Raw genomic sequence first — 16,482 nt, 5'->3', positions numbered from 1 at the left:
TCGGAGAATTCCACTCCTCATCATTGTTAAATAGAGATGAAGGGTTAGCTGGTGATAATGCAGATTTGGAAAGAAATATTGACTTATTATGTATAATACTCATACTACCCTCATAGATTACGAGTTAAACCTTTTTGCTATAAAACTACCCGCTTATCTTTTAGGACTTGACTCTTGTTGATGGTAGTGTAAAGCTACCAAAATAACATTTTATTGTGCATTTTAAACATTGATATTATTTTTAATTTTATACTGAACTTTAAAACATCTTTTTCAGTGTACTTGAGTAAAAAGTACAAGCTGTATTTGGGCTAAATGAAAGAAAAGTAATAATAGTTAATTTGGATATATGATGACAAATATTTGAACTTAAGCTATCAAAATAATACAAGATACACTTAAGTCTTGGAACAGGTTCTGTGTACCTCCATCTAGAAAACTATAAAAATGTGTTTTCTTAAAAAGACTTCAACTACAACCTTAAGAATAAAGTGAGATCATGCAAGTGGCTGAGTACGCATAACAATTTACACTTTTTTTCAATGAAAATATTGTTAGATAAAAACCACATTTTATTGATTAAAGAATTACATAATGCCTTTTTTATATGCTTACTATATCATGTAAACAGTGATAAGATTTAAAGATATTAAAAGCTGTAATGCAAGTGTATAACAGAAAACAAAATAGGACACAATTTGCCCAAAAATGTATATATTGAAGAGAACTGCTTAACTGAGTAATTGAATCCTGAAAACATTTTTGAACCACAATATAAAATTGTCCAGTGTATATCACAACTTAATGGTACATTCATTACTTGAGCAAATAAAACCATATAATTTAAATGAAAACTGAAGTTCACAGGATCATAGTTATAATGCCATAAGAAGCATGGCTACTTCTTTAAGGAGAATGGTGTTTCTAGTTTAATAAATTTTACAAGAAAAAGGTACCCTAATCTCCCTGGATATGTACTGTGCACATCATGCTGAACCATTTCAAACTAGACTTTAAAGAAAGTCATTAAACTAATATGTTTTATAAGTGATGCAAAACAATTCTTAAAGACCTGCGTCATTTTTGAACTTTATGTAAAACCAACAAAAAATTGACTTCTAGTAAATATTTACAAATGCGTGTTATAACCTATCATTGAACAATGTTACAATGCGATTCATAAACACTTTAAAAGATATGTTTTATTATTAAAATGACCCATCATGTGGTTAAAGTATCACAAAGACAATTTGTGTATATTTCTTTTCTTACATATATATTTATTTATTTATTTCATAAGGCACAATTTTATAAACCATCCATCAACTGGGAAGTCTTGTAGAAGATCCATTATGAGTTTAAATAAGAGAAATAAAGTCAGTTCATTATTTTAGTAGCTTCCTAAAAGCAAATCTCGCTTTATTTTACAAAATAAGTTCCAGTGAATGAAGTTTACTTTTGAAAACGTTTAGCCTCAACAAATAACAATGTATGTGTGTTGCCTTATGACTAAGTGCAAATAGATAATGGAAGAAAGATATAACGTGAAACAAATATATATCTAGAAAGAGATGTTGCACAAAGCCCCAGCACCCACAGCACCTAAAGCTTTCTCCATTGGAGAAAATTCATAGATCTACTTGAGCAAGTCCTTTATTTCTTGTTTCTCAGCTGCATCAAGGTAACTAGTGCCATCTGGTGTTGTTCCAGATTTATTGGCTCCCTGTAAGATAAATGAATAATAATAATTGCTATTCAGCTGATCAGTGATAAACCAAGAACCATATAATTACTTATACAGATAATTATCAAAGTGGTCCATTAAATTCTGCCAGTTTCAAAGTATTATTACATATTTTTTTCTTTGTAAATAAAAATTTGTCTACAGTTACACACATTTAAGTTCACATTTTTGTAATTACAAAGTGTTTCAAATAAATAAGTTACCCAATCAATCATCCTGATAGAATTGATAAAAAAACAGTCTTTAGAAATGTAGAATAAATTATCCCATTGGCTTTCCACAGAGTTTTCACCACAGGCTAATGTATACCAATGATGTGGTGTATTTTTATGTAAATCTAATTAAAACATAAATGTATAAAGAACACTTAACCCAACAATTTATCCAACATTTTCCTTAGAAAAGTATCTAACCATCACCTGGTTATACTTCTGTATAAGTGTGAACTTAATGAAAAAAAAATCATGATACATTTCAGAGACAAAAAAAATTACAATCGTATAAATGTTTTTGACTATTAAAAACAAGCAATATAATACTACAACGTAAAGTAAACTAACTGCAAACCTTTTCTAACATGAGCTTTACACATGAGGTGTGGCCTTCCCATATGGCTGCTAATAAAGCACTGATTCCATGCTTGTCTTTAGCCTAGGAGAGTAAAACACTTCATCATTTTAAAATACAATCAAAATCACTATAGTACTTTATGACTCATGTGCAACAAAATTCTTGTTATAAATATAACATGCTAACAATGACAGTAAATAAACTGTAATGGTGTAAATAAATACAAAGCAATAATAATGTAAAGAAAAGAAAATATTGGTTCAGTAAATGTATGGAAGAGTGTGTTACTAAATATGTATAATATCAACCAACAAACTGATGTTGTCAGTAAATATATCAAAATATTTCAGTATAATAATGGATAGAAAAAAATGAAGAAATTTATAAAATCGTTATTACTCTTTACAAACAAATTATACCATGTCAGTGAGTGTATATAATCTACTTGGTTCTATGTCTTTAACTAATTTTAAATATATGTATTTTAACAAAGTCAGTTCCATCAGTTGTAAACACTACTATAGGGATTTTGAAACACTGTCAGTATCAAGCTTTTCTTGCTCTTCCTTTCCATCACAAAAAGAAGAAAATTCTTCCATCAGTAAGCACACGGTTATATATTCACAGAAATACACTACCAAGTTTCTTATGGAAACAACAACACAAAGGAGTGAAAGGAATGTGCTTCTTTAGTCAGGGGACCTAAAATAACTATAGCAGTTGTTCTGTGGGTCATACAAGTAAGTAAACAACTCATTTTAAAGTTTTTTTTAAGTACTAATATATTCAAAGTGAGTTGCTTCATCCTCTCAACCTTTCCACTGTCTGATTTAGCTACAGGAAAAGCATTTCCTTTTTATAAGTTGTACTATTTCCTATAGATCATTTTCTAGACGTTTCTGATATGATTAGTGTCTGGCGAAAAGCTTCAGCAGATATTTCCTTTGCAACATCTCAACCAACAATAGGTCCAGTTATCAATGCTATTTTCATGTTTTGAACAACTACATCTACATATGCCGATGTTTCCGTTTATCAACGTTATATTTTAAGATCAGTGGAAGAACTCAGCTAACAGATGTTTCTGCATATAAAAGCTATCTTCAAGTTTTGTACACCAAAAAAAAAAAACTTTTCAAGTATTTCCTTTTTAGTTCATTTCAAATGTTCATATAAAGTTACACAAGGGGTAATTGTGCCAGGCTGTTCCTAATGTTAAACTGATAGACTAGAAGGAAGGCAGTCAGTCAACAACACTCACCATCAAATCTTGGCTACTCTTTGTCTGACCTAATAGTAGGATTTAAACATCGCTGTTAGTGCACCCATGGTCTCACAGTATGGATCTTTTCTTCTTTCTCTATCTCTCTTTTTTTATTTTGGGATGTGGATGATAAATTATCAAATTCACAATCTTGGCACACTAACCATTATGCCATGCCAATCCCTTCATTTTAGTATTTTACATGTTTTGTGATTGAGTGTTTTATAGTTATGGAATAACTCAAAAATAAATTCATGTGTACAACTGTATTTCTTTACATGGCTAGTTATTCTCTATTTTTAGTTATCTGACAAATAGGAGGAGAGGGTATTCAATATTTACCCTGACAAAAAAGGGGTTCCAGACAAAAACATTGGAGAACCCCTGGGCTATACTATCCATTAATCAAAAAGTAGAAATATGACAAGCATCAGCAGATGGTAGAATTAATCTTTGTGGCAAAAAGTTAACAACCTAGACCACATCAATTGAAAAACACGATCAAGCAGAGATTAAGCAAAATCAAAAACCTAACCCAAGGATGGGCTCTACAACTTGTGCAATGGGAACATCACATTGGTTAAGAAAGATAAAAATAAATGCTAGGCAAGGATGTGCATGCAGAGATACCAACTACAGCATCATCAGTCACCAGATGACAACTTTAGTCCACTTCCAAAGGGCAAAATCCTCTTGTGGAGTACAGCACAGAGGGTGGAAATTTTGTCTAGGACAATTACAGTGGTATATGTAACATGCAAGAGTTTTGACCAGGTAATTCTACTCAAAGTTTAGTGTCATCATATAAAACAGACCATTATATTTATCTTTAATCAAATAATTCCACAACCCAAGATGCTTTTGTAACTGATAAAAATGGTGTTTGGCTGTATAGTGATACATGGGTGTGGACCCAAGTGGTAGCTAAGCATAACTTACCTGCTAGGGATTCTATTTGGCTTAAAAAACCACATCTGGAGGCTATATAATGTAAGTAAGATTTTACAAATGTATTAAAATTGTTTTCACATGCTGAATTGCAGAATATTCTCTGAAGGGTAACTGCAATCAGAATCGAAATGTGTCAGAAACTTAGTTTTTAGTAGTATATATTAAAGTAAGTATATGGGTGTGTTGAGCTAAGGGTTCTTTCTACAGTAGGTGTCTGTGATCTGTAAGCAATAAATTCAACAATAAACAACAGTATGTACTCCACTAGATTTTAAAATAATATTTATATTCAAAACAAGTTATATGTATATATAAAATTCTTTACACTATGTAGATGATAGTCGTATCTTAAAAACTATACAGTTCTCTTCTTATTGTTAAAAGTTCATTTAGGCCAATTCAATTGCTTTAGAATTCAGTTGACAATTCGAACTATTTTTCTTTATTTTTATTGGAATAGTATCCATATATAATTCACTTACACTATTGTATGAGTTACCACAGTTATGTCCTGTACTTACAATAATCATCTGCTTTTTGTGCTTCCAAATAATCATCTGCTTTTTGTCAAAGTCCACACAGGTTGGTTCAACTAGCTTAGAACACCCTTTGACAAGATAAATTATTCTCCTTATCTCTTTCAAACTATTAATCTCAGTCTAACATATCAACTATTAGGCCTTTCACTCCTATGACAGTTAACTTTTCTCTCACCAAACTTCTCTTTCCTGTGACTTTACTTTTTATTCTCTCTCTTGCCACTTGTCTGGTCACAGCTATTTATACATCTATCACTTAGGCCTCCTAGAAATCTCTATAGCTTCAACATCAATGGATTACACACAACGTTCGATAGCCTCGAAATTAATGCATTACAAACACAAAATTAATTAATTAATAATATTACATACACTAAACAGTCTTTTATATCTGACAAAATAGCATTTGGTGAGACTCAACCAGAACTTTTTTGGTGTTTGAGAATAATGTAGTAAAAAAAAACCAGATCAATTGCACAAACCAATTTGTTAAGGTAAATTAGAGCAAAACCTGAGAAAGGTTATTCTATGAAAAGTGTAAACAATCTTTTCTGAGTCTCTCTGAAAGATTCAGTAGAAGCATGATAACATCGAATAGCCCTTAGAGGACATAAAAGTGATCCTCTAAGTGAGATTCAGGATCAGTCAGTGCAAGTAATACAAAAGGTAAGAAAAAGTAAACGGAGTCTGAAATTGCAGTTCTTTTAAATATTTCATTTCTAATCTTTTAATTACATTTAGTTTTCCAAGACACTCATTTACTCATATATTTAATAATTATTGATCTAGAGAAGCCTTGATAACTGATATTCTGAAATGAAAGAAAAATCTGATTACAAACATTTCCATTTTCATATAATTAATAAAAAGTTTAATGTATAAGCATTCATTCTCCCTATTCAAGTTTTATTCAGTGGTTAGCATTCATAGTAGTATTAAGTTATTCAGATTGATATTTAGTTAAAATTGAACAGTTTACCAATTTGCATGATTTCTGTTCCTATCCTGGCACATACACCTTAAATCAGTCTATGTTTAAATAGTTATATTATAAAATCTTTAAATTAGAAACAAGTATTTGTCTTTTAATACACACCTTTTATAGTTTTCTATCAGAAGAACTTGTAATTGTTTATTTTCCCAATAGAAAAACATTACTGTCATAAAAGTGTATTAATTATTATAAAATTTCATAATATTGTGTAGATTGTTGAAATTGAACAATTGCATAAATATATTATTAAAATATAAACTCAATTTAGTTACTGATTATAGAGGTCTAATTTTTGTGTGTAAGTTATAAGTTATGGGAACCTAAAGAGCCTCTTGCCTTTCTAAAAAAAAATCTAATCTCTAACTTCTCTAAACAAATGGAAACTAATCGCTAAATCCAGCTTTGGTCATACGTCAGTCTCTCTCTTGATCTCTTGTGAAGTCGCAGCCACTATATGGAATATTGTATCACAAATTTACCATCCTAGTTAGCTCTAACAAAATGGTGAAATTGGCCACTGTGGCTCAAGGCTGGTAAAAAGCCTGAGCTACCAAATTGTTGGATTAGCTACTCCCCACATAGAAAATACAGTTAAATATAATTTACTGTTGCTATTTAAGAGAAAAACATGTTTACTGCCTTCTGCTTTGATATTGTAACTAAAGACCTTGTAAACAACACTAGACTCGATGCTTTTCTAGGGAACTGGGATGTCTGGTTTCAAATATAACATGGAAATATCACAAACTCTTAGCAACTTTCAGGTGTGAAGTGCACATCTAGATATGAAATCTTAAAATTCACGTAAATATAATAATTCTATCTCAGTTTTTACAATTACTTACTTAGAAATATTTTAGATTTTGTTGTTATGCAACATTTATTTTATATAATATGCAAGAAAAAGTTTCAACTCCATTTCTATACATATCTGGATTTTGTCTGTAAGCAACATGTTGATTTTTTGTAAATTATTGTTCTGCCCATCTCAAAGCATGGGGTTATATCAACTAAGAAATTATCATCCCACAAAAATATAAAATTTGTATCTTGTTTTTCATGCAGTTTTCCCTCTGTCGGTGGTTTTGGTATTACAGTCTTCCATCATCACCATTTCATGTTACAGCACATGACCAACAATTACTAATACAGCTCAGCTTTGGAAATAGTAAAGCCAATTTAGTTTGAACAGTAATTTTTATTTTTTGATATATTGGTTATTCAACGATCCTGTAGGGGGTGAACATAGGATTGTAATGACACCTTTACAAAAATTAGGAGATCTTGAAATTATTTTTAAATATTTTCTTTGGTGCCATTTCATTCTTAAAAAGATTTTTGTGTTACATTATAATGGTTTAAAAACTACAGAAATATGTTTGTTACTCTTCCATCTGTAAAAAAAAAGGTTAGCTGAACATACTGCTGAATGCATCAAGCAACTGAGCAATTCAGAAGTGGACTCGATTATTAACATACCCATTGCATTGCACAGATAATAAAATATGCAGTGTGGGTTTTAAAAGTACCACAGGAAGGTAATCATTGCCAAAATAACATATGAATGTGATGAATGGACAATACAAACCAAGCTGCCTTACTTGAGAAATGAAACTGCTTCAAAAAGATGTTTGTGTAACTTATTCAAATATTAAATTTATAACCCCTGAAAAAATCTTGTGTAACAATCCCACTGATTATTTTAATAATTTTGAAAACCTCAATTAGATCACTCCTAAACTTCTCTTTTCAAAAAAGAACAAGTTAAGAGATCCTAGCCAATCTCCATATGACAACACAATCATCCTAAAAAAATCCTAGTGATCATTTTCTTAACCCTCTCCAACAATTCAATGTCCTTCCTAAGATAAGAGGACCACATCTGCACACTATACTCCTTATGTGACCTTACTAGTATTAGGGATTTGTAGATTCCTTACCTTTTTTTTTCTTAGCTAATAAACTTATAGGTCACTCTTAAGTGCATTAAACCGAGATAATGTCATTCTATAATGTGTTTCTCTATTCAGTCTTCATGTACGTGCATCAAATATATCATTGAAAATTTAAGAGTAAAATTAAAGAAATGTGACATTTTTATGTGGTAAAATGGAAGACAAAATTACATCAACTGAAGTTATGTATCTTGTAAGTGGTAAGTAAATATGAAACACTACAAAAGCAGTCTGTATGACGACTGTATATATATATATATATATATATGAAAAAAAATTTACAGATGCATAAGCAATGTAATCTATGCAGGTAAACCATGAAAGTGTCAACTCTCCCAACAAGTGACCCAACCATGTATAAGCACACAAATTTCTCCCTCTGTCCTAGTTACATGTACATTATCTTAAAACATGACAAGCCACTTGTGAAATGAAGAATTTAATACAATTGACATTGGTTACTGGTAGCATCAGATTATATGTAAACAAGCAACTGAAAAGTTGCAGTTTTATTCTGTACCATTTTGTGTGGATTTCTGTCATTTTTGTCCACACTGTTTATTGAAAACTTTATGCAAGAGATAGTTGAACTAATGAAACTAAAGAGCAATAGTTCAAGTCTTGATTTATGGTCTTTCAAAATGGTTTGTAAACCAATGTTATGTTAGTAACTATATTCCACTAGTGTTGTTTGTAAACCAATGTTATATTAGTTATTATATCCCACCAATGTTGTTTGTAAACCAATGTTATATTAGTAATTATACCCCACTAGTGTTGCTTGTAAACCAATGTTATATTAGTAACTATACCCCACTATTGTTGTTTGTAAACTAATGCTATATTAGTAACTATACCCCACTATTGTTGTTTGTAAACTAATGTTACATTAATAATTATACCCCACTAGTGTTGTTTGTAAACCAATGTTATATTAGTAATTATACCCCACTAGTGTTGTTTGTAAACCAATGTTATATTAGTAACTATACCCCACTATTGTTGTTTGTAAATCAATGTTATATTAGTAACTATACCCCACTAATGTCGCTTGTAAACCAATGTTATATTAGTAACTATACCCCGCTATTGTTGTTTGTAAACCAATGTTATATTAGTAACTATACCCCGCTATTGTTGTTTGTAAACCAATGTTATATTAGTAACTATACCCCGCTATTGTTGTTTGTAAACCAATGTTATATTAGTAACTATACCCCACTAATGTTGTTTGTAAACCAATGTTATATTAGTAACTATACCCCACTAATGTTGTTTGTAAACCAATGTTATATTAGTAACTATACCCCACTAATGTTGTTTGTAAACCAATGTTATATTAGTAACTATACCCCTGCTATTGTTGTTTGTAAACCAATGTTATATTAGTAACTATACCCCGCTATTGTTGTTTGTAAACCAATGTTATATTAGTAACTATACCCCGCTATTGTTGTTTGTAAACCAATGCTATATTAGTAACTATATTCCACTAGTTTTATATTTCCATGATCCACCTCATGTAAAAGTTTGATTCAAGAATGGCAAACTTAGAATAAAGCTCAAGTTTGATTTCTGCTATTTAACACTCATGACAAGGGAAGTTTTTGGAACTGTGTAAAACCATGAGAATTTTCTCAACATAGAAAATATTTATTACTTTGAGCTTTCAATTCAATTGCTGAAGTCTTCATTTAACAGAAAATCCTGAAATTTAACTAATCCACTCTTGAAGTTAATACTTCAAAATGCTACACAATGACCAATACAGGCAATCTAGTTAGTACTTAAATGCTGTACATAACTGTAGTAAATGGTGTTTGTGTATAAAACTAAATTCTTGGAAACTACGCTTTAGAAAATGTGTAATACTGCATGTATTGTGGCTGAAAAATTGTCCGTATTTACCTGGAAATCACACATTTAAACAAAATCAGTTAAGTATGATTAGCATTTTGTATTTGTAGATCAATATGTTTTCTATGGTGGTTAAGAATTTATGTTATTTAACTTAAAAAACCAGTTTCAATAATGGAAGGTCATTTGGTTCATCAACACCACCCACCCACTAAATCAAAGACCAAATGATAGCTCTTTATGTTAATATATTCATTCAGTAAGTGTTTACAAAATTGAAAACAGCACACATCACAATATCAGGCAAACATTTCACAAGCTTATATCTTTCACTAAGAAATAATTGTACCAAAGAACAAGCCTGGATTCAGTGTTCCAAAGTTTAAAGTTATTGCCTCTCTGTTCAAGTTTACATTTCTAACCTTTTCATTTCACCAAACAAACCACTCATAGGCACATTAACTGAGTAATTAACAATTTTACACAACTAACCAAGTCACTTCTCATTTTATACTAAAGACAAGCAAATCAAAGTCTCTCTAACAGTGGTAGAATTAAACAAATAATCAATTCAGTAATCTGTGTACAATAACAACGGCATGGAAACCAAAAAGTAAATATAGTATTTTAAATGAAGTATTACCAATCTTGCATAAGGAAATAATGACTAGATTCCAGGATGCTACTAGCACTTTCAACACAGCTAAACACTCAGCTAGAGGATTTAATGATTTCCTTTTCCCTATTTTTACAACAGAAAACTGAAAAAAGTATAAATATAATCAGTAAATTGATTAAGGTTGCAGATATTAAATTAATGGGTATTTTAAATTGTACTGAAGACATACTTTTGCTGAGAGGGATTTGGACTGTTTCATTAGCTGAGCTAACACCTGTGCCTTGCTATGTTAATAATGTCATACATATTGATTACCACATCATCATCATCTTACAGCCAATGCTTGGGAAACTATGTAAATGAGATAATAAAAAGACCTGGACAAAGCTATTACAAAGTCTCAAAAGCCTTCCAGACAATGTACATTAACTAGCAATATAGCAAACAGGATATTTGGTTGTACACATAGAAATATTAGGTGTAAGCCAAAAGAAGTCAATGGTTCACTCTAAAAGGTGTTAATTAGATCTCATTTGGAATATTGCATTGAGTTTCGGTCAGTTTATTTAAGAAAGAATGTTAAGTTGTTGTTATATTAAATGTAATGCTGTGCTTACTTGAGTATTTTGCAGCAAAATGTAGTTCAGACCTGGAGATAGTAAAATCCAAAAGGTGTATATTAAGCTATGAAAATGTTACTGTTAGACTAATTTGTAAATCTTGAATATAAAGTGTGATAAATCAAGTAGATACAAAGTAGTGTCATAACAGCCATAGTTCATCAGTGTTTCTGCTCGGTAAAATCTAAACTGTGTATGCAACATTAACATGTACCATTTGCTATCAATTTGTTAAGTGTGTGTATCTTGTTCTTTCAGTGTCAACAGATAAGTAAACTTTTTTCTCCTTCTTTAGAAGTAATACGACCAACAATAATACACTGTCATCTATGTCATCATATACAACACATCCAGAATCATCTGATGACACACATCTTGTTGTTTGTTATCCAGTTGCAATTGCTCAGTTACCATAAATTTACAAAGTAAATGAAATCTAAACTTTTAAGTTCAGTGATCTTTTAAATCTTTTGAGAAAAATTCAGAATCAACAATTTTAAACATGGAAAAGTAAAGTCAACAGGGTTATAGAATCCTCTTCAATTCCCCCTTTTTTCATCTAATTTATAAGTTATCATGACAAGTATAATAACTATGATAATTATATGACAACAACCTCACAGGATCAATTTTCTTTATTGTCCTTCACTACCTTGTAGTATAAAATGGAATAGCCAAGATGAGCCAAATGGCCCTTGTTACCACTTGGAAATAAATGAATATCAAAATTTGTTTCTTTTTACTTTGTTAAGCACAAAACCACTGCTTTACCCATTAAAAAGATAAAAACCCATATATATATATATATATTAAAAGCTCTCAAGCTTACCACTTAACCACCAAGTGGCATTCACTCTTGCATATTCTTTCATTTTCAATGAAATTTGGCAGCTATTTGCTTTTAACTGTTTTCATATCTAGACATGGGGTTTTTTAGTTAATATTGCTTATTACCAGCCTAGCCAGGCTGATAACAGATGACACAGTTTGAAACTGCAGTTCTCGGATGGTCATGATTTTGTATTTGTCTAATTTCTTTTACAATCTGTATCAAAGTAACAAAACTCAAAGGGCTAGTTCTAATTGGAAAGTCAGATAGTCTCAAACAACCCCAGATTTAAAAAACTAGAGGTATGGGTATGTATAAAAATAACCAGCACTTAAACAGTAAGTCCCTTCCAAATTATTTAATCTCAACTGAATAATTTTACCCTTCTCAACAGTGAAACTTTGTTAACTCAATTAATAGTTACTATTTGTTTTATTTGTATGCTACGAAGGTTTACTTTTTATTGTAACTATATGATTGGATTAAAACATCATGTTATCTGGCTGGGTAGTCTTTCACAAACCAAAAATTTTCAAATATCTCTTCTTAGAACAGGTTATACGTAAACGTAATAAAAGAAAACCTTCTCACAGTGCAAACCTATAATTCTTATACAAAACAGTTAAAATGTTCACATGCTCAAGAGAAAATACATCTTTTTTCAAGCAATTATTACTCATTATTGTTTAACTAAAAAATTAATCATATAGTACTCACGAATATACTTGTTTATTTGAAATTAATTTCTTTACATATAAGTATTGCAAAAGCTAGTAATGACTTTAGGTACTGAACTTGTACACATTTAAAGATCCCAAAAATATTCAGACCCCATATTGCATGGATGTGGGTACGATTATTCATCACCCCTGTTTTTCTTTTCCTTCTGGGAAAAATAAGAGAAAAAAAGCTACAGGTTAAGATTATTACTTACATTTACATCAGCACCTTTTTCCAGAAGATAATTTACTACTTCAGTTTGCCCATAATCTGATGCATAGTGAATTGGGGGCCGTCCATCAATAGCCTGGTTGATATCCACCTTCTATGTAAAAAAGTATGGCAAAAAAAAACTAAGTTGAATTTTATCAATAAATTACAGTTAAAGGTAATCCATATAATTTTACTGATATTGAATAAACCCATCATTGTTCCTTTTGCTAATTTGTACAGTATGATCAATTATCTCTTGAATTAAACAGATAAAAATTTTATTTTGAGGTATACAAAAAAGATGCACAGGCTACCAGAACCTTTATATATATATATTTTTATTAAGACGTTTACCAACTTGAATTTATAAAGAAGCTGAGAAAAATTATTTTCTGTACACAGATATTTACAGCAAATTAAAACAAGTCCAATTACTTGTTTTATAAATCTTATAACACTCAAATGAATATCACTTAAAATAATTTGTTTATATATATAAAAATTATAAAAAAAATCAAAACTACATTTGGCAAAATTTACTTTGGCTTATCATAAGCATTAGTCAATGTTCTTTAACCCTAGAACTTAATACAGAGTATGTTCTTGTGTTAAAGATCATATGTTTAAATCTTCATTACTGGCAAACGTTAGTTAACCACAGAAACCATGTCAGTCTCCAAGTTCCAATGATTAACAGAAGTAATTCTCTCAAAAAAACAAAAAAAAAACAAACTTGCATCTAAGTTTCCAAGTGTTTTGAATAACTGAATATAATTGAAATTTAATCTGTTTAAGGATTTGCTAATTTTACGCAACAATGAAATAGAAATATTTAGAAGTTCACAAAACAGATAAATTCAAGCTTTCTTTATAAAATGGTAAGGGTGTATTACGGAAACAAGTTAGACTTTCTAAATGGCAATCCATATTTAAGTTTTTCTTTGTGATACATTTGTCATTTTATATGAAATTATAGTTTGAATCAAACCTATTCTGTCGAAAGAACAACAATGTCAAATGCTTTTCTGAAACCCTGGAATGTTTTTGAGAAAACAAGTGGTTAAAATAGTTTTAAAACTATGAAAATATGGATGATAATCATTTATGCTTTCAAAAATTTTTACTTTTAAATTAATGCCTATTTCTAAGTAGTACATTATTCAATACAAGTAATTACAATGTTTTTAACTGTTCCTTAAGTCTACAATCCAATTGTATACTTTTAGTCAACTAGTATTTTGTAAAATACAGTCACATTTCAATTATTATATATGTATATAGATTATTGCTATTTTGAACTAAGTTCTTAAATATTTTTCTAAAACATAGAACAGTAAATAAAGTAAAGCAAACAATTATCTCTTCTAGTGATCTATACAGTGAAATAATAATATCCCTTATCTTATATTCAATATTTTTATAGATGCTACCCAAAAACCTATTAGCTCTATTGCTAGCTACAATACACTGTTTGGATGACTTAAGTGAATTTTCAATCATAACACCAAGATACTTTTTCTCAACCACAGTATTTAATGTATTCCCATTTAAATTGTAACAATAATTTGAATTGTAAAAATCTACATGCATCACCTTACATCTTGGATAGTTAAACATCATCTGCCATGTATTGGCCCAATGCATGAAATGATCTAAATCTCCCTGTAAGTTTGCAGAATCTTTGATACAGTTAGCCACCCCAAAAATCTTAATGTTATCTGCAAACTTCAAAATTTTGTTAGTCATTCCAGAGTCCATATCAAAATATCATTAATATAAACAAGAAAAAGCAATGGGCCAAGCACTAAGCCTTGAGGAACTCCACCAGTAACAAGGGTTCAATTTGACAGGACTTCACTATTAACATTTTACTTTTTTTATCCAACTACCCTACAATCCAATTAACTAAATTTTCTCCAATTCCAAAAATGTGTTTTTTGTTTTATAGGTAAACTTCTGTGGGCACCTTCATCAAAAACTATTTGAAAATCTAAATACAAGTCCATACCCTGTCCATCAATCAGATAACAAGTAACATCCTCGAAAAACATCAACAGATTGGTAAGGCAAGATTTTTCTTTCACAAATCAAAGTTGGCTCTTTTTATTACAAACATTCAACTGAGTTATGTTGTGAAATTTTTTTTATCAGACTAGACTTTTTCTCTCTTCAGAAGTAATACTAACTGGCCTATAATTTCCGAGGCAACATTTCTTCTTTAAAGTTATGCTCAAAATAAAAGATTCTGTAAGAAAAACTTAAGTTTCTGCTTTCTCATTCATTATTATAAAAAAAAAAGATGCATTTCAATATTAAAAATATAATCCAATGTTATGTCTTCACATCACGATCAAGTTAACATTAGGCTTAATATACTACCAGTTAGAGAAATGTACGCACAAATAATTGTGTTACTGGTTTTAATATTATCATCATTTATATTATGTGATCACAGCTCTACTAAACTTTTACTTATGCTGGGTAGGCCTAAGGCTACGGGTAACACTAACACAATAACAATTACCTTGTTTTCTACATGATCTTTTATTTGTTCAAGATCTCCATTTTTCAAACTCCAAATAAAATCGCTCATTATTAGAAGAATATATTATATTAAATCTATTCAGAATACAAACTTTAATTGTTAAAATTCTTAATCGAGTGAGTTATTTTTGTCTCAATAAGATTCGTATACTTTTAACAAAGTTTCCATAAAACCGCCAACTTCTTACAGTTACAGAACCAGCTTTGCATGCCGCCCTTTCACTTTGCCTAGAAAGGAAGAACCGGAAGCTGATAATACCAATAGCCCTGGTGGCTGTTATTAGTAAACAATGTGAGCACAGACTTGAATGGTAAAAACGTGAACGGTGACGCCCTAAGTAAAATAAGACCGGCTGTGACGAGCTATGTTGAAGTTCCAATCATGATTGAATAATTGAATAACAGCAAAAAAACAAACATGAATGCATTTCACAAAGTGCCATGCATTAATTTAAAATCTAGTTTGTCTGAAATAAAGAAGTGTTAAAAAGATTAGAAATAGTTTAAAAAAAAAGGAAACCTAATTTGTAAGCAGTTCAATTTAACATAGTATATTTTTATCTTTTATATTAGTATATCTTCATTTTCCTTATGTAAGGATAGATTAACAGTTTGTTCGTTCTATTTGGCACAAGCTGAAATACTCGTCAACTAACAGGGAATGTTTAAACTTGATTAAAACAATGTAAGTGAAACAGCATCATATATTTCAATCATTTTATTTTACAATTATAACAAAGCTTCTTCATAAACAACATTTGCAGTTCATTTTCTACTAACACTTTACTAACAAATAAAGATTTTTAGGTGATCCCACACTTAAACACCCTACATCTTATTCACCATGAGAAAAGCATGATTGTTTGAGAAACAATACAACAACTTTTATAGTTTGACCTTGAATACCTTTAGAATATTCAACATTGTCTAAAGCGTCAACCTGCCAACGTTGTTTGAGATTGACTTAATAGGCTGGAAGTATTTAAGCAACCGGCTTTACAAAATAGAAATAGGATTAAATTCTATTTTGACCCTCTTAGGACATTCCCTATGGTTCATAGTG

At 30.3% G+C, this 16,482-nt stretch overlaps 1 protein-coding gene across 1 annotated transcript; it reads right to left on the bottom strand.

Moving 5' to 3' along the window:
• Window positions 1-551: 551 nt before the first annotated feature.
• LOC106459042 (myotrophin-like) lies at window positions 552-15,667 on the bottom strand. Its single transcript, XM_013918616.2, has 4 exons — window positions 15,400-15,667; window positions 12,877-12,987; window positions 2,312-2,395; window positions 552-1,723 (listed from the first exon to the last, which is right to left on the bottom strand). Exons 1-4 carry the CDS (start codon window positions 15,466-15,468, stop codon window positions 1,637-1,639), a joined length of 351 nt encoding a protein of 116 aa, XP_013774070.1. The 5' UTR covers window positions 15,469-15,667; the 3' UTR covers window positions 552-1,636.
• Window positions 15,668-16,482: the final 815 nt, after the last annotated feature.

Source organism: Limulus polyphemus, unplaced genomic scaffold (genome assembly GCF_000517525.1).
Source record: "Limulus polyphemus unplaced genomic scaffold, Limulus_polyphemus-2.1.2 Scaffold551, whole genome shotgun sequence".
Taxonomy (NCBI): domain Eukaryota; kingdom Metazoa; phylum Arthropoda; class Merostomata; order Xiphosura; family Limulidae; genus Limulus; species Limulus polyphemus.
Note: the sequence above shows the minus strand (reverse complement) of the source record. Positions and strands in the feature narration are given on the sequence as shown.